The 23908-nt window shown below is 37.2% G+C and overlaps 1 protein-coding gene across 1 annotated transcript in view; it reads right to left on the bottom strand.

The window, feature by feature from the left end:
- Positions 1-23767, bottom strand: part of gstcd (glutathione S-transferase, C-terminal domain containing) — a 29898-nt gene extending 6131 nt beyond the window's left edge. Inside the window, exons 1-6 of the mRNA XM_087806935.1 lie at positions 23711-23767; positions 22328-22747; positions 21342-21779; positions 17450-17716; positions 12886-12979; positions 653-768 (exon numbers count right to left, since the gene is read on the bottom strand). Coding sequence (XP_087663061.1) covers positions 653-768; positions 12886-12979; positions 17450-17716; positions 21342-21779; positions 22328-22738 — 1326 coding nt within the window. The 5' untranslated portion in view covers positions 22739-22747; positions 23711-23767. The remainder of the gene's footprint in view (positions 1-652; positions 769-12885; positions 12980-17449; positions 17717-21341; positions 21780-22327; positions 22748-23710) is intronic.
- Between the last annotated feature and the right edge of the window lie 141 nt (positions 23768-23908).

Here is a 23908-nt window from a genome sequence, read left to right as displayed (position 1 = left end):
AGAAGCCCGAAGACAAGTTGAAACCTCCCCGTCTTCCATAAATACATATGCCGTGGTGGAGGTCGTTCACCTTGACCCAGAGGCAACACAAGGGATACCACAAACACATTTGTTTTCAAGCCTTCGGGTCACCTTGACCCAGAGATGACAAATGAGTTAAAATGAAAGAGATTCAATATTTTTTTTAGATGTAATGTTCATTATTATTTAAATGTTCAGAAGCTGTCAAAACTAAAATGAAAGCTTTCATTTTTTCATAATTATTAAGTTGATTTTGCATGTTTTTCTAATTTAAAACACGCATATTACAAATATTACACATATTTACTTTGAAAAAAATACAGGAACTTGTTTGAAGTTTGAGATTTAAACTTAAAAGTATCTGATTCTGACTAAAACATTATAGATCAAATATAACGTAGTAAACAGAATGAACTTCATTGACAATTTAGCCCTAAAATAATACTGACAGAATATTAGAAGCAGCAAATGGAATTTGAAAGTCAAAACTTTCGTAGACACAATTTGGGGATTTTTTGGAACCATTTTAAAATTGTATAGAACAAACCCTAAACCTTGTTGGTGGACATTAAAATCTTTTACAAGTTGTAGTTGAACATATATATATATATATTTATGACTCTCTTCACACCGTTCCGCTGCAGAAATCCACCACAGTGTGTCCGGGCTCGGCCACTTCCTTCACCATGGCGACCAAGTTGTTCAACTGTTGTCTCTTCCTGAGTGCGCGAACATCCGACATTTTCCCTGCAAAAGAAGCAGACGCTGTTATAATTGCACGTTACAAACATGTCTCATCTTCAAGCCAGTTTGACGAAGAATCCGTCAAGCCCACCAAAGTCAGAACGGTTGCCATATCCGAGTCTTTAATTCGTTCAAGTCGGAGCGAAGATGCGAGAGGTTTTTCATCCTCTCAACTGGGAGTTTGTTAGCAGTCGTGCTGCCATATGTTCACCCACGTCTGATGTGTTTGGAGGGATGCATGTGGTTACGGTCTAGTTCACACTCGAGTCCAAATATCAAAGTTATACTCGGTGAAGATCCGTTTACAGGACGTCAGCACACATCGTAAACACTTAAGCGCCTTAAGTTAAGTGGCAGCCGAACAAGCCTTGGCTCTAGTGTCCCGTTTTTACTAGTTAGTGGAGCAAGTCTAAACGCTAAAAAGATAAACTACAAACACAAAAACATGCAAAACAAAGCATATTTTAGCACTATTAAAACAGAAGTATTGTTTCATGATAAATACAGTCTTTGAAGTGGAATTAAAAAAAACACTGTAATAACAGACTTTAAGTAAAAGCAGTTTGTGTGTCATCATTTATTAATGATCCTGGTCTGGAAAAGCGCTATATAAATACAAATTACTTACTTACTTATCCTTATTGAAGTAAATGTAAGTGCCATTGGACTTTGAATATGAATTTCTAAAACTTTTTACACAGAAATTCTAAAAATCAGTGTTAGAAATTCAAGTGCCGAATTTCTAACACTGATTTTTTTACACTGAATTTCTAACACTGATTTTTTTACACTGAATTTCTAACACTGATTTTTTTTTACACGGAATTTCTTACATTGAATTTCTAAAACTGACTTTTTTTACTCTCATTTCTTGCATTTAATTTCTAAAACTGAATTTCTTACATTGAATTTCTAAAACTGACTTTTTTTTACTCTCATTTCTTGCATTTAATTTCTAAAACTGAATTTCTTACATTGAATTTCTAACACTGACTTTTTTTTACACTAATTTCTTACATTGAATTTCTAACACTGAATTTCTTACATTTAATTTCTAACACTGAATTTTTTTTACACTAATTTCTTACATTGAATTTCTAACACTGAATTTTTTACACAAATTTCTAACACTAAATTTCAAACACTGAACTTCTAACACTGAATTTCAAACACTGAATGATTAACACTGAATTTCTAACACTGAATTTTCTACACTGAATTTTTTCAAAATTCAATTTATTTTCATTTAATTTGTTTATACATTAAAAAAAAAGAAGAGATTTGATCTTTTTTTCAAATTCAAGGTTTGATTTAAATTCCTTAAAAATGAATTGTAAGAAATTCATATTCAAAGTCAGATGGCACACATTCACTTACATACTGTAGTTCTTGTGTGTAAAGTATTTACAAACACAATATTGTACAAGCATCTACCATGACTAGTTATACTGTGGTCAGTGTTTTTGATGAATGATCAGCATTTGCATCATATTTAACTCAAAAGACTGAACAGTTTATTTTCCACTCACACAACCCTGCGGACATGGAAGTGCCAGATTCAACTTCACGGCCACCCCAGAGACAAAAGGAAAGTAGTCTTGAAACTGTTCAGAAGGGCAAGTGACTCCTGCGAGAGTTGCCGACTCATGCTTTAGATTTTATTTATCGCCGCTGACCTAAACAAATCCTGACACGCGTCACAGCAGACTTCCTGACCTGCACAAGTACCAGGGAGAGTCTTCAGTTTGACAGAAAGAAGGTTCGGAACTTAAAACCGCTATAAAAACAAATGATCCCCATTAATAGTGTATAAATAACTTTGGCATCATTAATGGGAGGTCAACTCCATCCTAATGACTCGTCCAATGGTTTGCCCAAAATACTTCAATATTCACGTTGGTGACCTAGAGAGATGTTCACGACACATGATCGATATATGACAGCACTGTATGTTTTAGTTATTTATTTATTTACCTTTTACCATAGTCCTTTTATTGTGCACAGTTTAATAAAGGGTTTTTGAAATGAAGTAATTATATTTTTTTAAATTTACAATCAACATGCAAATATACACTGCATTTCTGTATTGCAATTAAACTTCAGCAGTCATAACGTCCTCCGCAGCTAAAGGAACAATTCAATCCCAGCGATGACTTAGTATGAGAGGATACAGTCGCCTCCAACAGATTTTAAAGCTGGTGTTTGGACACATTTTGGTTTCAAAACAAATGGAAGCAGTTACGTCAAGTACTAGATGATACTACAAATATATCCTTGTTACTACAGTATCGCAATTAATCACAAGCTATATTACCGTTGTCCCTGTATCAAAATACTTATCGTATCTTGTGATCCCTGCCAATACACACCTCTACGGTTATGTGAAGGATAAACACAAACAACAAAGAAAACATTTCCCGATCAAACTCATACTCTTATAGTGTGGTACTATACATTTTTAATGGCCCACAACAACAACGGTTTTTGCTCCTTGTGTTTATCAATACCACATTTCTTTTGACGTCATAATACATTTACAAAAAGTTTCTTTGAACTTTATAACCATTTTCCACTAAGTGCACTGAAATGCATTTACATCAAAGTCATACATGTGGTACTTAAACTAATAAAATACTTCTATCCTTCTTACATATTTACCCGACTATGAACAGAACAGAATACTAACAAAGACAAAGGATTACCTAAGAATAGACTCAGCTTTTCACTCCTGCCCCCAAACTCAAAAATTAAACAATCTAATAGCACGAGGGAAGAATTAGTCCCTGAGTCTATTAGTGTTGCATCATGGGAAGAGCATTTGTGCACTCCATCTGCTTCTCTGCTCACTGATGACATTCTTTTTTACCCATTATTTATTTTCAATATATTCAATGTATCTGAATGGATTTTCTTTGTATACCTTTGTGTGAATGCTAAATGCTTCTTTATTGAGCGTTCCATCAGGCAGAAAAAAGACTCAACAGCAACGGTTGAGCAGTGAAAAGAAAAAAAGGTGAGGAAAAACACACAGGAGGAGAGAGTCTCATTGGAAATCTTTCAACAGCTCGGAATGTCTGTCAAAACATGAAGAGAAGTGGCTGTAGGCAGGAGGCTACGCTACACTTGAAACCCAAAATGGTTTCTATACAAGGGAACAACGGTTGAAATCTATTCTGAATGTTGGTTGCTATTTATTTAAGAAACAAGAAAATGTTTTGATTGAAACTGTTGAATGTTTGGGATCCAATGTGCCAGAAATTATAACCGGAAAATGGGCCTTATTTTATATATCCTCAACAGAAAAAGTTGCGTGAAAAATTGCTAGTTTTACATCAACATTTTTTTTTTATTACATTCCATAGTAATTTTATATAGTAATGGTATTTCTGGAACTTTTTAGAGGACTTTCTCAATCCTGACAGCTGCTTGTTTATTTTTCTTTGCTACCTTGACACGTCAAGCTATGAATTTTATTTATTGAACTCTTTTCATCTGAGGCAGCTCACATTTACGGGAAAATGTTAAGAGAACAATGTCATCCTATTCAGGCCATTCCTCAAGCACCCTTGGACTTGCACACTCGTACATTTATAAAGGTGTAGAAAATGGAAATGAAAAAAAATATGTGAGCTAAAATGTAGAAAAATATTTACTGTAAAGAGACGGTGAGTCCTTGGTTCAGAAACAGGGCAGAAATATATATAGTAGGGCAGGTATGGGCCGAAATAACTGAAAGGGTTTTTGTTTTCTGAAAAATTAAGAGACTTGGCGGTCTTTCAATGCTGATAATATAAATAGCCGGCATTCAGAGAGGAGCTTTTATCTTTCCAAAACAGGCCAAAAACATGACGAGCGTACAGAAAGCTTCTTCATTTTTTGTAAACAAACCCAGACTGTCCATTAAGTCTCACAATATAGGTGGGATCAGCTCCAGTTTCCCTTCCTCTCTGGTCTACAAGGACCATCAGTAAAACATGGTGTTTTTCTGGTCAACGAAAAGTGCTAATGGACAAAGCTCTTCTTATGGCTATTTTTATCCACCCCCCCCCCCCCTCATTCTTGAAACCTATAAAACCCAACCCTAAAAACCTCTCTATTGAACTTTGCTTTCACGGATACAGACTCATCATTTCAATTTCAAGACATGTTTTTCAGCTCTCAGTTGTATCATCAATGTTGATTTTTTTGTTAACTAATGCATCACCTGCTGCGACAGACTCCAGACTCTGTAACACTGCGCTCTGAAGCCTGCTGGAGGCCAGACAGCTGCACAATGAAGCCCCTCAGAAGGGCAGCAACGTGTGTGACTAATTTGATTTTAACATTACCAAAGTCCCTGACTTTTTTCTTTTTTCTCCTCTCATTGGATTTAATTACAATGAATGAGCGAAAGGGGAAAAAAAAAGAAAAAGGCTAAAGCTCATTATAATTAGATGGATTCTCTAGATGATCGTGATCTGTGATGAAAGGACAATATTTGATATTTTCCAAAGACCTTTCTTTTGATATAAAGAGCAAATTTTGTACTCCGTCAGCACCGAAAACAGTCCATCAGTAAGAGGCACATTACTGGAAAATGTGAAAGCATTTTTTTAATTAAATCTTCATGACAGTGTGAAATTTCCCACAAACATCCCTGTGAAGTAAAAATGATGTCTGCTGGACCTCAGCCAGATGGTGTCCAATCTCCTACTGGTTTCTCCTGCAGCACAGTTTATGCTTGGCTAGTCAAAGCAAGGCTCATAATATTGAGAGATATCAAAAGAGATACCTTGCTTCAGTGCAAACACGCAGCAACATCAATATTTTATCCTGGACCCACAAAACACAACATTCCTGCATCATGAGGAGTTACTGGTCTTAGCCATGTTATTAGCGTTAGCTCTGTCAATAGCTTTAGTTATGTAATTAGCTTTAGCTTTAGCAATTGTGTTGGCTTAAGCTTTGTCAATGGCTATAGCAATTGTATTAGCTTTAGCTTTGTTAATAGTTTTAGTCATGTAATTAGCTATAGCTTTAGCAATTGTATTAGCTTTAGCTTTGTGAGAGCTTTAGCAATGTTATTAGCTTTAACTTTGTCAATAGCTTTAGGAATTGTATGAGCTTTAGCAAATGTATTTGCTTTAGCTTTGTGATAGCTTTAGCCATGTTATTAGCTTTAACTTTGTCAATAGCTTTAGCAATTGTATTAGCTTTAGCAATTGTATTCACTTTAGCTTTGTGATAGCTTTAGCTATGTTATTAGCTTTAGCTTTGGCAATAGCTTAAGCCATGCAATAAGCTTTAGCTTTGGCAATAGCTATTACAATTGTATTAGCTTTAGCTTGTCAATAGCTTTAGCAATTGTATTAGCGTTGTGATATATTTAGCCATGTAATTAGCTTTAGCTTTGTCAATAGCTTTAGTTATGTCAATAGTTTTATTGATTTTGAAATTATTTTTATTAGATTTAGCTTCACCAACAGCTATATTCATGCAATTAGCTTTAGCTTTGGCAATAGCTATAGCAGTTGTATTAGCTTAAGTTTTGTCAATAGTTTTAGCTATGCAACATTAGATTTAGCTTTTTTCAATAGCTTTAGTCATGCAACTAGCTTTAGCTTTATCAATAGCTATAGTAATTGTATAAGCCTTTGCTTTGTCAATAGCTTTAGCTATGTCAACAGATTTAGCTTCGTCAATAGCGTTAGTCATGCCATTAGCTTAAGCTTTGGCAATAGATTAAGCCATGACATTAGCTTTAGCTTTGTTAATAGTTTTAGGTTGTTTACCAACTTTAGCTTTTTCATAGCTTTGCCGTTTTATTTATCCTTGTCATTGATAAAAAAGTATACTTCTCTAATATTCTCCTTGATGAAGCTAATACGATTTTAATTAGAGTTCTGACTTTACCAGAGAGACGTTATCTGTACATAACAATTAATCACAATTGGTGTCAGGGATAGGATGGTAATAATTATTCCCAATTGTGGAAATGATTTTGATGGTGTTTGGGCTCTGCATGCAAGGTTTATAGAAACTAGTACCCAAAGTCATGACAAAATTCAGCACTTTAATGTAGGTGTAATTCGGTGTCTGCTTAATACCATAAGCTCAGGTTTTGACATTCATCACACGCAAATTTCGATAGATCGATAGTTTAGCAGTTTCCAAAGAAACCCACTGAAAAGCAATTACAGGGTCGGTGGCGAGATTAAAAGCTCCATTGTGAGCATTTATACTTCCTTGCCCTGAATGGTTCGTGGCAAGATTGAGGCCAAATGTTTTAGGTAAGATCTGAAAACAGGATGACCCCATTGCAAGTTGTGTTTTCAGTTGTTTTGGGCATGAAAAAAAGGATTTCCAGTGGTGGAATGTGAGGAAATAGTGAGCTATATTGAAACTATGAGGAAGTCACATTATACCCTACGAAATAAAGAAATAAAGACAATCTCTACCTGCTGCTGCAAAGATGAAGAATGTGAAAGAATGTGAAACTTGATAGTTTTGTTTGTTGTGAAATGCTTTGCAGATGCTGAAACAGACATAACATGTACTACTTTACACACAAATGACAAGTCACCCCTAGCAGTGGGAGACAAGACTATGGGGGCTCCATAAACAAGGAAGCGTTATTTACACATGTGGACTACAGAGGCTGCTTTCTGCAGGAACACCAACAGAGTGTCAACTTTACACATGTTGTGTCCTGGAATAAAACAGGAAATAACTATTTCAACTGGAGTAATTTGAATGGTGATTAAACTCCATTGTATGCTGATGATAGTCTAAAATATTCGATGGTTACTTCGCTTTACCTTTTGAATAAGCGATTACGATGAATTATTAACCAGTCATTAAAAAAAGTGAAGCCAACAAGGAAGTTGCATTTCAAAGGTAGACTTTCACAGTATTCAAAAAAACATACATACAGCATGACGGAAAAACATCTTGGGTCCTAAACACAATCATTACTATCAGCACACTGCACTTTTCATTTCCCTTGATTATGTTCCCTTTTATCAGTTGTTAAATTTGGATAATACTGGGTGTCGTTTGGGTTTATTATGAAGGGTTTCCTCACCCAATCATAACCCAGACACTTGAAACTGGCTAAACAAGAAGACTGCAATTCCAAGATGGCCGCCACCGTAGATTAGTTTCAAAATCCTTTACTTCGACTTTTATACAGACTAGGTAAACGGTTCTGTCTAATAGCAGGCTCACAGTTTACATTTTTACACACTATATATTTTTTATTTCAAGTTAAAATAAATGAAAGAACGATGGATGAAAACAAGCTACAATATTTACTCTAAAAATGAATTCAATTCAATTCAATTTTATTTAAAGTGTCTTATCATAACAAAGTTATCTCAAGACACTATATAGTTGAAGTAAGACTATAGTTGATTAAGAAAAAACAGATCCCAGCAATTATATTATATTATTAATAACTTAGCAATAAGCTAGATTTAGTAATGAACAATTGATCAGTAATACAAAATAATTAAACAAAACTTAACTTTTAGCACACACAGGCCACACATATACAGTCGTATCTTATTTGTTCTTGAAAATTGCAGCAGAAACTTTCATTAAATTCGATCGTATGCTACACTGCTTCCCTCAGAGTTGAAATAAACTGACAAAACAATGAATATTCATGGCCGGGAGTCATTAGAGATGCAATGTCTCTGCAAATAATGTCTATGATAACCATCCAGTGGGTTTGGTGCTTAAGCTTGTATTACAAAAAAAAAAATAAAGTGCCAATTATATCTCCAATTAGGAGTTACAAAGCCGATTGCACAAGACCCCCGCGTGTTCGCTTTTCATTTTCAATTCTACCATTCACACCCTCTGATGAGCTCAATTAATTGAGAGAGAGAAGAAGAACGGTGGATTCCCATATTAACCATGAGAGGATCCAACACTTCTCTGAATGCACGTCCTTTCAGAAAACCTTTTTATTTGCAGATTTGTTAGGGTTCATGTTCACACAGAAGGTGAGAGCATCTAAAATGCATTAAACATCTTTTCAATTCGTATTAGAACATTCATTATCAACAGAAACCCTCAGAGAGGGTCATTGTTGGACTGACACCAACGCTTCTATTGGTTGGGTAAACATGAAAACCTTCATTGCCAACGCAGTATCTCCGGTGCTTGAAGACGCAGTAGATGTGCTGAAGGGCTGAGAGAGTATATTTGAATATAATATATACGATTATAATCTTGGTTTGTGTCGTCATTCGTCATATCCGTCTATCTATGGGTCGTTTAGCTCAAATTGTTGCACGCTACACATATTTGGAGCAAGAGTACGTGAAGTTTCGCCGGTTCGATTCCCGCCCTCAACATTTTTTTCTTTCTTTGCAGTATATTTGTGTGTTTTCGTGATCATTTGGTAGAAAGTATCTAGGAGGTTCTGATGCAGAAGTCAGGTTGTTAATCGTTTTCCTTTAGTTTTTTAATAATTTAGTTTATTCTGTATGATGCATGTGAGAGTAAAACTAAAATGTTTTCATTTGTATCCAAACAAGGAGCATAATAAACATTATCCATTATTAGCTTAAAGTGATAATATTAAAGTGTTGATTTCTATATGTAACATATAGGAGAGGCAGGAAAAGTACTGGAAAAGAGCGCCACCTAGAATATTTTTCAACACCCGCCACTGCTTGCACTACTGTAAAATAACACTGGCCGTGCTTTAAATGAAAAGCAGAAAACACTATAAAATGGTTTTGTGGTTATACATTTTTTTTTAAATAAATATAAACTTTGTAATTGAGTATATTAAAAAAATACAAAACATTATAAATAGTCTAATTGTAGACTTTGTATATCATATAAGCTGCAAAAAATGATGAAGACGGCCTGGTGTAACAATATACTATAAAAAACAAAGTGCAACATCCCTGCAGGTCTCAGGACCATTAAGTGAACGCATCAATTCCAGAAGTAAATCAAATTAACACTTTTGTAAAAATAAACAGAGGGCGTGAAAATTTAATGTGAAAGTTATTGTGTCAAAAACGATTCACAGTTATCATTATTCTCCTGGTGTTGTTGCAACAAGATGTTCGAAAGGGTTATTAAAATAAATGTGAATTAATCACGTATTAGAACAACAAAAGTGATTTAAATTGTCAAATAAACTAGTTTGAACTGTGTCTGTGTGTGAGAGACTCACTGCACACCCTGGAGAGTTTGGTTTTTAAACACGTTTTTTTAATACATGAAACACTCAGTGTCTCTTAATACTAATGTATTTACCGAGTCGTGCAATGATGCGATATTTCTGCCAAGATCCTCACACTTGAATCATCATCTTTACGTGTTCAACATGATTTGCAATTATATAATGATTTTAATGTAAAAGACGAATGGAGATCTCTCAAAAAAGTTCCGAAAAAAAATTGGTTATCCTTCGTAGGCTGATGAAAATGATTAGAAATATTCCTCATACCTCTTCACCTGAGGCGAGCAGACGCTTCATCTGAACTTCTGTCATGTCCTGTAACCTAAGACAAAGACATGTGGACGCCTCTAATCTTCTTGTACCAAAACAAGCCTGGAGGAGCTAATAGCAGCATGTCTCAACTATGCCAACTATGTGGTTTTGTCATCGGCACTCGCTCCTTTTTTTCCTGGTCGTCTTGTTCACCCCTATTCATTTGTCTGTTTTCTCCCAGATAACCATTGTCTCGCAGCCTTATCCTAATCTCCCGCTGTCACACGCTCCATCATCCCGGGCCCGCTGCGTTCGCCATGGGCCCGTCTCCCTTCATTAAGTCAAGCGTAGGAGACAAGACTTCGCCTTCTTCCATTATGGACTTCACTTAGGTGTTTACATATCTGTAGACGCCTCAAACTGTGTTCAGCGAAACAGCTCAAACTCACAGTGGTGCCTTTGTTCTGGCAAATGTTGAGAGACAAGCTCCGTCTGCAAACAACTGTTCCAAAACTCCTGTGGTTTCCTATTATGGAAGTAACATCTCTTCTCTTAAATTAGCTTCTGGAAGCTGGAAATATTGGTTTGTAAAGAAAACATAAATATTCTTGACCTGAGAAATGTGCCACATAAATACTCATACTTCATCTTTGCCTACAGGTTTATTTAAAAAGAGAAATTAATGTATCCTTTTGCAGTGTGTCTTTATTTTTTAAATAATTGTATACTGCTTTTTAAGTTGTCTTGTATAATAAATACTTTAAAACTTTACAGGAAACTTCAGAAAACCTACCTTATAGAATAAGATGTTCCAAATATTAACACTATATAAACATTGGATTGAAATTTCTTGAGAACTTTAAAAGTTGAATTGTAGTAAAATAGGATTTGGAAAGTGTGTAGGTGTGTTGAATGCCTGTTAAGCATACAACTGGAAAAAAATGTTTAAAAAAAACCAAAACACCTTTACCTTTCTTTTTTTAGAAATGTAAGATATATTTAAAAATAATGCCAAAAAAAGTTACATTTAGCCCCATTGGAGCTGAAAATGAAAAGAGTGTAAATATAAGAATAGTTTTTAACTTTTGATTTAAAATTACATTGAACATTATTAAATATCCTTGTGCTATTTGTAAAGCGCCTTTCTAGACCAGGGTCACAAATCACTCAAACAATCAAAAACAATAAACAAAATATATACTTTAAAAGGTCAAGACAACATAGAGACAAACACTGGAGTTTAGGAAAAAGCCTGCACAAATAAAAGGGTCTTAAGATGTTTCTCTCCTCTGGTTCTGAACCGTGTTCAGGAAACATCACTAGATTCTGATCCACAGACTGAGCCTGAGCTGGGGTGTAAGTCTGGATCAGATCACTTATGTAAGGAGGAGTCTGACCATGAATAGGTCTTTAAAGTAAGAACCTGAATTTTAAAATTGATCCTGAAAGAAACTGGCAGCCAGTACAGAACTTTAAGGATCGGGGTAATGTGAGTTCTTCTACTAGAGCAGGTCGGAATTCTCGCTGCAGAGTTTTGTATGAACTGCAGGTGAGACAGATCCTTCTTGTTTATTAGATTGTATAATTCTGAGTTTCAGGGCAGGAGCGACATGAAAGTATGATGTTATTCTATGTTAATCTTTGCATTATTTCCTTTGATATATGTCTATGTATTTGCACTTAATCGTCCCCTGAACTTTGTTCTTTTTATTTGAACTTTGTTCTTGTTTTTATGAAACTATCGCCTGCTGTGAACTGGAAACCCAATTTCCTGAAGGAGATATCCAGAGGGATTAGTAAAGTCCGTCCGTCCATCCATCCATCCATCCATCCATCCATCTATTTATCTAGATAATTATTCTCTTAATTTCTAGTCAAAAAGGAGGAAAAAACGTGTTTCCGTTTCTTTGTATCTCTCAGGGTGGAAAGCTAATGCTCTGGAGGTTAGAAACAAATTGACTGCATCTTGTTTACGGCCCTGTTTAATTAAAACAACCGTAATGTGTCTCGTGTGCGGCGAGGTACCAAGAAAGCTATTTATCACGCGGAGTCATAAAGATTTCAAGCTGTGGAGGTATAGAGGCTGAAAAGTCTGGTGCAGGTTTTCATAGAAATATCTTCTAATTATCTTAAGTACAAGTGTAAAAACAAGTCCTATTTGAATAATTATTGGGGGGCTATGTTAATGAAACATTCTAAAGAAGATTATTATGATGCAGATTTATGATTTATTTACAGAGAAACATTTTAGTTACTTTAGTTTAGTTACATTTAGTTTTTTGGTTCTGCCCATATGTATCATCAACACGTTATATTTCTTCTTCAGTAAAATGTTTCAGTAAACAGTGAATACAAATAAAGCAGCACACACCAGTAAAGACGGAATAAATGGTCAGAAGTTGAACGGAACGGAGATGATTATCTTTCTAAGGGCCACCTGGGCCACACTGGACAAGCCTTATTGGGCTTATTAGACACAACTCACACTGCAATCCTCACCCACTGAGGCATAGTGCCTGTTTGTTATCCGAGTTTGTGTGTGTTCTCCTGGCGATAAATGTTCAACCGAGAGCAGAAATGTACTGGGAAGAGCATGAACTGCTAAAAAAAAACATTACCGGAAGAAGAAAAAGAAACGGTGCAAGTCGAGAAAGAGGTCAGAGAGAGAGGTTAGAATCTACCTTCCGTGGGGTTGATCGCCTCCGGCAAACAGTCCCACGGTAGTGTCCAGGAGGGGCAAGGATGAGGAGAAAACTCTGCCTCGATTCCATTTTCCTGAAATATAGTAAAGACAAAAATAAATACAGCAACGCTTTCCTTTTAAGAAACACTCGACATGTGATCATACTCAATAATAATATAATAATAATAATAATAACAGACCTACCATGAGAAGCTGTTCACCAATAAAGGGATTTTTCTAAGGTGATTAGTCTACATTTGAACATCCCAGTCAGAAAGACAGGATCAGTCTTCTTAAAGGTCAACTGATGTGTTGATTTAAGTGAGTCTTAAATAGATGTTGGACCTCTATTGTACTCATCAGTATAAAAGTCTGGCCCTGCCCACTGAAATTCCTTTTTTTTTGTACATGTGCATCACAAACATATGCAGAATTAAACTCTATAAAAGCCAAAGATTTTGTGAAGAATTCTTCAAAATATTATTGGATCCAGATGGTAACTATGAACTCTCTTGTATTGATTATTACTGCTTTATAACTATTTTAAAAATACTGCATATGGGGCCATCCTGTTGTGGAAAAAAGGCTCATGGTGCTTTAGAATTATGGTGAAATGCACTTTTTATTAACATTATTTTTTGCCAGTCGTGCAATTTTATTTTTTCCTTTTTTATTTGAAAAGCTGGTCTCTAGATTGAATTCAATTTGTATGTGGTGTAAAAAAAAAGAAGAATTACACTGATTACACTGACTCCTTCAAGAAACATCTTAAGACGTTTATTGTGTATTGTTTTGATTGTTTAAGCGCTTTGTGACCCTGGTCTGGAAAAGCGCTATACAAATAAAAATCACTTACTTACTTACCAAAGCCATTTAGAAAAGCCATAAGACACACATTTATCTAAACATCTTATTTTGTATATCTTGTCTCATATCTTGAGCCCTAAAAACACATTTTTCATAATCATTAATAAATGATTTGAGAAAACTCCAGCATGTACATTATCTATTCATATTCTCAATTATCATTGATTTAATTCTCAGATGAGAAGAGATAGAAGCATTAATATTATAAAGACTCAAGCTTTCAGTTATCACCAGTTAATACCTGCATCGCCACATTAAACAGCAGTTTTCAATAAATCAATAAATGCACTCTAGCCTGAGGACGCGGAGCCGTGCGATGAGGAAAATCCATACACACGTCATGTCATGCATATTTTAAACACACAAACATGTTTGCCAGGACAGCTGCAGTGCAGACATTAATGTGGCACCGAGCAGTCCGTCCTGAAATCCACGGTGGAAAAGAACAAATGGCGACAACTGGGTGTGCGCTTGTGAATGTGCGTGTTTGTGTGTGTGTCTTTGTGCATGTGTGCATGTCTATGGGTATTTAATTTCTCAATGTGTGAGTATGGGGCTGTAACTATGCTAAAGTATGTGCGTTACTTTGTGTGAATATGTCTGTGTGTGCGTTTCTATAAAGTATGTAAGTATAAGATGTTGTGTCTATGTGTGAATATGTGAGTGCTTGTGTGCATCTATACCATATACAATACAAGTATTTTGTCGTTCCGTGTGTATGTCTGCCTCTATATGTCAGTATGTGTATCCATGTCTATGCGTGTGTTACTGCGTCTATATTTGTGTCTACATGTGAGTATGTGTATCTGTGTCTATGTGTGTGTGTAAATATGTGAGTATACATGTGTGTGTGAATAGGCGTGTGTGTGTGTGTCTGGGCTTATGTGAGTGTATGTGTGGGTATATGTGAGCATGCGTGTGTGGGTATATGTCAGTGTGTGTGTGGGTATATGTCAGTGTGTGTGTGGGTATATGTCAGTGTGTGTGTGTGGGTATAGACGAGTTTGAGTGTCTGGGTATATGTGAGTGTAAACATTACGTATGTGTATTTGTGTGACTATGTGTGAGTATCTGTACGTCTTTGAGTTATTATGGGTGTGTGTGTGTGTGCGTGCGTGCTTGTGAGTGTGTATATACAGTACGTGAGTGTATGAGTGGGGATGTGTGTGTATGTGATTTTGTAGGTGTGTTGTAGGTAGGTGTGTGTGTGTGTGTGTGTGTGTGTGTGTCTGGGTATATGTGAGTGTGTGAGCGGGTATACTGTATGTGAGTGTACACATGTGGGTGTGTTTTTGTGTAGGTGTGTGTGTCTAGGTATTTGTGAGTCTGTGTGGGCATACAGTACATGAGTATATGAGTGGGAATAGGTGTGTATGAGTGTGTGTTTCTGTGTTCCTTTCAATGTTGATGTCTGATTATAATCTCTCATAAAAGCAGTCATTAGTGCACATTCATGCCAAACACCATTTCATCCACCAACAACATCCCATATTGACCACCCAGCTCTGCTGGAGTTCTGCACTTCCTGCTTTCCCATCACAACTCCTAGAGCAAACAGGCAAACATGTCTTTAAACAAAGCCAAGTGGGAAGTGTTCAGCCGTAAAAAAAAGAAGAGAAAGAACGGCCTGTAATTCAGACCTTGTGTCATCTACACCACCCGATTTGGTTTCTGTCATACCATTGAATGGGCGCATATCCTCATATTATCATCCCATTCATATGGGCCAGTAGGGCCCTATTCTACCTACTAGCATGTAGAATAGGCTGTTATCAGCTATTCATCTGGTTGACCCAATGTTATACTGTATATTGTCTCGAGCGGGTTGCGATCCCGCGTCCCTGGGGGCAAAACGACAACCATGGCCGATGCGCTATCCACTGAGCTAAACCCTAACCCTGACACTTACCCTAACCCGGTACTTCCGTATCCTTTCGTGTTTTTCCGTATCTTTCCGGTTTGCGTCCAAGAAAGATAAAGTTATCTGTCTTTAAACGGAATAAATAAAATGTTAGGGTTAGGCTTAGGTTTAGGGTGAGGGTTAGGGTTAGGGTTAAAGACCCTAGGGTAAGGGTTAAAGAACCTAGGGTTAGGGTTGGTGTTAGAGTTAGGGTTTTCTTTTCTTTTTTTGCCCCCAGGGACGCAGGATCGAAACCTGCTCGAGACAATATAGTAGGTAGAATAGGGCCCTACTGGCCCATATGAATGGATGATAATATGATGATATGCGCCTATTCAATGGTATGACAGAAACCAAATCGGGTGTCTACACTGTTCTCATTTGGAGAATTTGAAGAACAGTAAGATTAAATATTTTAGACATTACAGTTCTTAAAAGGAGCTTTTTTAAACAACTTCAACGACTATTCAAGAAACAGGCTCAAATTATTAAATTCCAAAAGGGAAAATGATCCTCTTGATACTGTATTGTGGATTTCTTTCAAGTTGGCGTTTTCAAGTTTCCAGTATGTTCTGGCTAAGTTTAGCTAATTGAGATCGTTATCACCATAATATCGTTTTCGTGCAGGGCCAAGGTCTCAAGTTCTCACACAATTATATTTGATTCTTTTGCATTTTTAAAAAGGTAGAATGAGTCATTTGATCTTTGAACTTCACCACCCAGAAGACTCGCTTAAAAACCGCTCTAGCTGCAGTCGCTGTGAACTCAGTATGACGGCGTTTTAATGACATTTAAGGTTTTCACATTGATTTTTACGGCTAATGTTTGATTTGAGGGGCCGACAGCGTGTTCATGAGAGCAACAAAACTAAACCAAAACCCGCCTGAAGCCAAAACAATAAGAGAATTCCTGACGGTGCAACACGCGGAAAATTGAAGCGTGAAATTGCGAGGATAATCGGTAACAAGAGGTCGAGACAACAACAAATGCCCCTCGACCTGAGGAGGGCCAGGGTCGCCTCAGTTTGCACACAAGTTTAAATTAATATCAGGAAATGTGTCAAGTCAGAGTTGCTAAGAAAGATCCAGAGGGTTTAATTGAAAACGATTGGAAAAAAGACATATTTCTTTATGTGTCGAGTAAAGAAAACATGACATCAACAGTCATTAGATAGTTGTGTTATTAATATAAATGTGTTCTACGTACCCAGCTTTTGACTTGGAGGAGGCAAAACAATTAACTACACATTCTTCAAAGGGTTTCGGATCCAGATGGCGACGTAATCCACCAAAAACCTTAATTTTATCCTACTATTGTTTTTGTTTGCATTTGTTTTGCTTGAATTTTAGTAGTCCCATGCTTTAATAACATTATTGTTGTAAGAAAGTGTTTTTGTGGTGTTTTTTTAAACAAAACTATACAATTTGTGCAACGTGCAAAGTCATTTTAGCAAATTTGTCGCTTATTTCTTAGTTTTATTCGTCACCACCATCTTTTTCGTTGCGTCTCGTCTCATTTTCCTGACATGATGATGACATTTTGGTGAAAATATGCCGACTCGGTGTTGGAAATTACAAGTAAAATGATTTCATAATCTTAAATGGAAGATTTTTAGGGGAAACAAATAAAACAAACATAAACATAAAACAAATTGAAAATGTTTATGATGAATCTGAAATTGTTGAAAGTGCCAGTTTTCCAGCAACGAACCCAAAAAATATTGATGAAGGAAAAAAAAGGCTAATTAGAAAACACATCAGAACAAAAGATTAAAAAAGAAAAAAGTCATATTTACTTTAAGCTTCCCCAGCGTGGGTCTGGGACCTCCGACAAAGGGCGGCTCTTTCGTCGTCTCCTGTTCTTCTTGCTCCGGCATGCATGACGAAGCATCCGCCGCTGGTGGGTCTGCTTCTTCTGGTGAGGTCACCGTGGGGATGGAGAATAGAATCCCACACTCTTTGGCAGCCCGCAGAACTCCAGGGACTTCTTGAACACGCTGGTGCCAGCGCTGCAGGTACGGTAGCTGGTGTAGGGAAGTCACTTCCTGGCCCCGCAGGTGAGCCTGATGGAGTTTGAGTCAACAAATGAAAACACTTAGACATGTTAAAAACAGTTGCATATGGTCTGTTATGAAGGATAGACTGAATGAGTGAAGGGGTGGATGGGTAGATGGATGCACGGTTGGATGGATAAATGGACTGATGGGTGGACTAACGGATGGATAGAAGGACGGTTGAAAGGACGGATGTACAGATAAATGGAGGGAATAGTTGGTGGCTAGACCGAAGCCAAACATGTGAAAGAAGAAACCTTTAAAAACATAATACTAGAATATTTTAAACAAATCCTGGAAGATTCAGTCAAAACCATTTGGGTTTGACAGAAAAAACGAGGGTCAGGGGATGGACCAACACATGAAGTTATACAGTTATAGCGGTGTGTATTGGCAAGAGCCTGGTGATACGATACATATGATATATGTAAAACAATATGATATATGTCGAAACTCTAATAACAAGGATATATTTGTAGTATTTTCGAGTACTTTACTCTTCTGTTGCAGAATTGACAGACCTCGTAACTGCATTCATCTATATTTGAAACCTAAATATGTACAAACATCAGCTTTAAGAGCGACTGAAGTCGCCTGTATCCTCTAGTCCTCAGTCATCACTAGGATCTGGCAGCATTGAATGTTTCCTTTGGCTTCAGAGGACGTGAATGACTGCTGCCATCTAGGGGCAGAACGTTTAATAGAAACACAAAAATCAAATTGCGTGAATGTTTGCGTGAAAGGGTTGGGAAGGAATGGACAGAGGGATAGGTGGAAAGACGGATGGATAAATGAATGGGTGAATGGATTGACATATGGTTGGATGGATGGAAAAATGGATGGCCGCCGAGTGGAAGGAAAGCTGGTAGGATGGGCGACGTATGGACAGGTGGTTAGATGGATCAACGGATAGAAGGTTGGATGGACGGATAGACGGATGGATGGATGGATGGACAGTTGACGGTTGGTTGGATGGACGGATGGACGGTTTAATAAAGAGTATAAAATGAATACTAATATTTAGATTAAGAGAATTAATCATTTTAAAGAATACTGTACATTTATTTCCGTTTTTATTTGTTCTGTTATACAAGTGCCGAACTTGCTTCTCCGACCCATGGAAAAAGAACATGTTTTCTTATCTTAAACAGCAAATAAAAAAATAAAAAAGACTTACTATGTCGCTAAGATTGAACAGATTTTCAAGTTAAGAATTAGACATTAATAACACAAATTCAAAGATTTTATGGGGGCAAAAAATAAACTCCCCACAAATTATAAACTACTAATGTAAATTGAATTTGGATTAAAGTTAAGCAGAAATGACTGATACTGACTTTTACATTCAGCACTGAGTTTATATTATGACAGGCATGTTCCGACCCTCGTGGCCATGCACTGTACTCCTGTATTCACAGACAGAAATGCAAGTTATTCTTAGAATTTCAAGAACCCCCCCCCCGCCCCCCCCATAACAGTGTTGGTAGGCAGCGAGGAGGAAGCCAAACAGACACAAACAAAGACAAGGTAGGAGAAACGCTGTCAACGCGTGTGAGTGACAGGAAGACGCCGAGGACGTCGACAAAGAGATAAAAGGCATTCTGCCGTGTGACAAGTGAGTGGAATGGAAAGAATCAGTTGTGACTCCATGTGTCGTGGACAGTCACGGACAGTGATGGCTGTTAATAGGAGACACGCTAGACTGAGTGTGAAACTGGAAACCAGTGGAGCACAGATGAGCACTAAGAGCCTCATTGTGGGCACTACAGTTTATTTTCAGAGTCAACCAATGGTCGTGGACGACTGAAGGGTGAAATGGAGGTTGAGACCCTCTTCGTGGTTACACAGTAAAGAACTGTTAATAACCAACACTTTGAGTAAACTTTGATGGTGGCCCTTGAGAAAACAAGTGCTCAGACTAGTTAATAATATGTTCTTTGATGGGGCTTTTTTCAATAAAGTTTGTCTGTGGCAGCCAAACATGTGAAAGAAGAAACCTTTAAAAACACAATACCAGCACATTTTTAACAAATCCTGGAAGACTCAAACCGTTTGGGTTCGACAGAAGAAAAGAGGGTCAGGGGATGGACCAACACACACATACACATGAAGTTATACATCAACCCACATGAGAGTAGGGGTGTGTATTGGCAAGAGCCTGGTGATACAATACATATGATATATGTATAACAATATGATATATTGCGAAACTCTAATAACAAGGATATATCTGTAGTATTGTCGAGTACTTGACTCTTGTGTTGCAGAATTTATAGACCTCGTAACTGCTTTCATTTGTTTTTAAACCTAAATATGTAAAAACATATGTATCCCCTCGTCCTCAGTCATCACTAGGATCTTGCAGTATTGAATGTTTCCTCTGGCTGCAGAGGACGTAATGACTGCTGCCATCTAGGGGCAGAACGTTTAATAGAAACACAAAAATCAACAAATTGCGTGAATGTTTGCGTATAATTTGTAATCTGTTCCTTTTTTAAAGTTAAAGACAAAAACATTTGTTCATTTTAATGTAGCGACTGGAGCACAGTTGTCTTCGTCTTAATCTTTGTCCAAGAAGACAAACTTAAAAACATCCAAATACCTTCATACTGCTCGTCTGTAATGTCCATCTTGTGATGAAGCCTGGACATGAGGAATTGTTCCAAAAAACTTAAATAAGTCAATATTTTAAGTTTGAGTTCCCATCACTACATTCAAATCAACAAACATTTTCGTCTATAACTCTAAAATAAAAGAACAGATTACTCCCAAAATAATCCCAACGCTTAGTCGACATGAGGGGGAGTAGAAAATGAGAAAAATTTGAACTTTGGGTGAACTATAACTTTAAGTGTATTGGTATATTCTTACACTCCTAGTCGACAGTCTTATTAAAGAAACAATGTTGTCTGTGACGACTTATAAATCAACTTTTGCAACCAACTACAGTAGATTGTTAAGTTGTTTTTTTCCCCATGTATTAAATAAAAGAAAGCTTTGTTTAGAGCAGCTATTCAACCCTGACATTTACAAAACATTTTTCTTGCCACATTTTTAAGCGGAACTATTCCCGTCTTAAAATAGAACTGTAAATACTGCTGTGACAGGGACAAAACGCAATTAGCAGCATTTACGGAGAATAAAAGAATCGCTTGCGTTCATTATGTAGTATTTAGAAAAGAGTCGATTAGCTCTGCGTAAGGGGAGCTCACAGTGAAAGTGTTATCTCGCTGCACCAGGAGCCCCCGGAACGACGGCGAGAGTAAAACCTGTGCCAGCTTAAATACAGAGACTTTTTTACTTTTCAATCTCAGGGGTGATGAAGCAGGGTTTTTAGCTGCATATATGCCCGTTTCCCGCACAGCAGTCTGACTAGTGGTTTTAAATTGGATCCTTCCATGTCACTCAAGATATCTTTTATGAAAAGAGAGACTTTTTAATTTAAGTTTTTTGGGGAGGTTATAAGGTTTGGTCACATGGAGACCGGGGACACATTGGATGCTACAGATGGAGGGATCGGGCGAAAGGATGAATGTTAAAGATGGCCTTAAATGGAGGCGGCTTAATCATGATGAGTCGCCTCGATAAATCCAACCAGTTACACACAGGACACGAACGGATTGATGGATCTTACCAGGTACACGTTGATACATGGAAGCAGGACCACGTCAGTCAAAGTGAAGTAGAGCCCTTCTGCAAACAAGTGCTCCAGCGGAGGCAGATCCTTCGTCTTCACTTTCCTAATCTCAGGGTTCTCCCTGGTGGTCGCAGCGGGAACTGGATCCATGGCCAGTTTAGCTAGAGCCGTCCTGAGCTCCAGCCCATCTGCGACTGTTTGAGAGGGTTCGGGCTGCGTATTTGCTGAAGATGGGTTTTTTCCATCCCGTCTCTGCTCCTTCAGCTTCTGTCTTCGTAACTTGTCGTCGTTGTGGACTTTGACAGGCTCGGCAAGCCGGCGCTCCAGTGTGAGGACGGAGACGGGAAGCTGAGCGGCGAGACTTGTGGGATTCCGGAGGAGTTCTTCCACGGCGGAGGGAATGTCAACTTCACACAACCTGGTCCACTTGCTAACCTGGAAGACAATACAAATAACCACAAAAGTTTAAACGAAGGGTAATGTTTGTTTTGTTTGCAACACTGTTTCGACTGAAAATCTTTTTTCTTGTACAATAAACAAAACAAGTGAATTATTATTTCTATTGAATAATGGTTTAGATCATGATGAAGAAATAATTAATTATTACATTCATTTGTATGTTACATTTTAAAATATATTGAACAGAATGTAATGTGGACTGCTACGCACAAAATATTGTATTTAAAACAAGTTAAATCCATAATTCATTGCTCAAAATTTGAGTTAACATATGCTAGGCTGCATTTAAAAAAAATTATGCAGTTGTTCATTACTTAAAACCAGTGTGTTCCAACTGATTTATGCAGGGACATTTACCAACAGAAATGTGCCGATTCATGGTGAATTGAACTTAAGTAGGACAAGTTCCACCTCCAATTTTACAAATAAATAGTTCCAGTTCTACCTAATATTCAGTGTTACACAAGAAAAAGAAAAACCGAGAATTCTACAACTCAAATAATAGAGAATTTCCACCAACTTACCTCAGCACAAGCCTTGAGACAAGTCTTCTTGAATCCCAGCAAAGACAAAACGTTGTTCCTAGACGGGTCTTCTCCAACGGTAGTGCTCACGATGTGCCTCAACACCACAGCCAGTCCTGCCCGGCACAGATTCCCGGACTCATCCAGACAAGCAGGAAGACGACAGCCTTTCACCAGCGGATGCAACTTTTCATACTGGATGTCACACACGTTCAAATAATCCGGTAGCTGTTTCTTGAGAGACTCGGAGCTGCCAGCTTTGGGGAAGACCAAATGAACTTTGAAGGACTTGCACTCGCAGTAGGAAAGAAGAAACAGAACGATGGAAGTGTGCAGGGGAAGTTGAGGCTCGTCATCTTGGGAGGAAACTTGGAGGTAGAGAGAAGGTAGACACTGCTGTGTTTGCTTCATTCCAGAGACCTGCGGATAAAACAGATTGACATGAACGCTACTCATTTATTCATTACCTCCTAGTATAGTGTTTACACGATCTCAAATACCTACAGTATGTACCATTGGAGTAATCAGTAACCTTGGCGTGTTTCCGGAAGCGTGGTTAAGTTGTTGGATATTTGACAAGATGTTCGGTCCTGCACGAGCAGACTCTTTCTACGATTTAGACCCGATTAGGGTTCACTGAACCGGCCAGATTTACACTCAGGGACCACATGTAGCGCTTCTACGTCGCAGCGTCAGTTGAAAAAAATCAATGTTATTTTGTTTTCATTTTGCCTCCTACTCAACTGTATATTCTAAGGGAACACAAGACAAAACCAACATGATCACTGACTTATAATAATACATACTATGATTAAAGAATAATTTTCTAATATTTTACTTATTTCTTCATGAATAGGTTTCAGGAAATGCGTCCTATTGACTCCAGACGATCTTCAAATCTTCATGGAACAGTAGATACATCAAGATCACTGACTGATATTTTAGCACAATAATACATAGTATTATTTACAACGATGGTGGTATATTTTCTTATTAATTTATAATTTTCTAATATTTTTATTATCAATAGGTTCTAGGAAATGTGACCTTTGACTCCAAACAAACGTTAAATTATGAGGATCAGTCATTTATATCGCAGCACAATAATGATTTATTATTTCTGGATTATTTATTATTATTATTATTATTATGGATTAGGAGGAAACCGGAGGGATCACAGAAAACTAACATGTAAACGGAGGACATTAGAAATAGACACTATATTAAATAATAAGAATTATTTATTCAAGTAAAATCCGCACTTGTTTATGATAATACAAACATTTTAAAAAACGACCTAAATCGAATCGATTAGAAGCGTTCAAGGCACGTATAAAGACGTTTTAGTTAAACAGTAAATAAGCAACTTGTCACTTTAATTACCTTATGTTGAAAACTTCACCCACGTTGTTATGCTACAACAAACACTTCTTCTGTTTCTTTAAATGAGGAACATCGGTGCCACAGCGCCCCCATGCGTCTTTCCTTAAACCTATTGAGTAAAATCTATTTTGATGCATTTACCCCAAGAATAACAGTCGTTGTTTAATTTTATTATTATATTAATCTGTAAACTATTTT

The sequence above is a fragment of the Callionymus lyra genome, chromosome 1 (genome assembly GCF_982586985.1).
Source record: "Callionymus lyra chromosome 1, fCalLyr1.hap1.1, whole genome shotgun sequence".
Lineage (NCBI taxonomy): Eukaryota > Metazoa > Chordata > Actinopteri > Syngnathiformes > Callionymidae > Callionymus > Callionymus lyra.
Note: the sequence above shows the minus strand (reverse complement) of the source record. Positions and strands in the feature narration are given on the sequence as shown.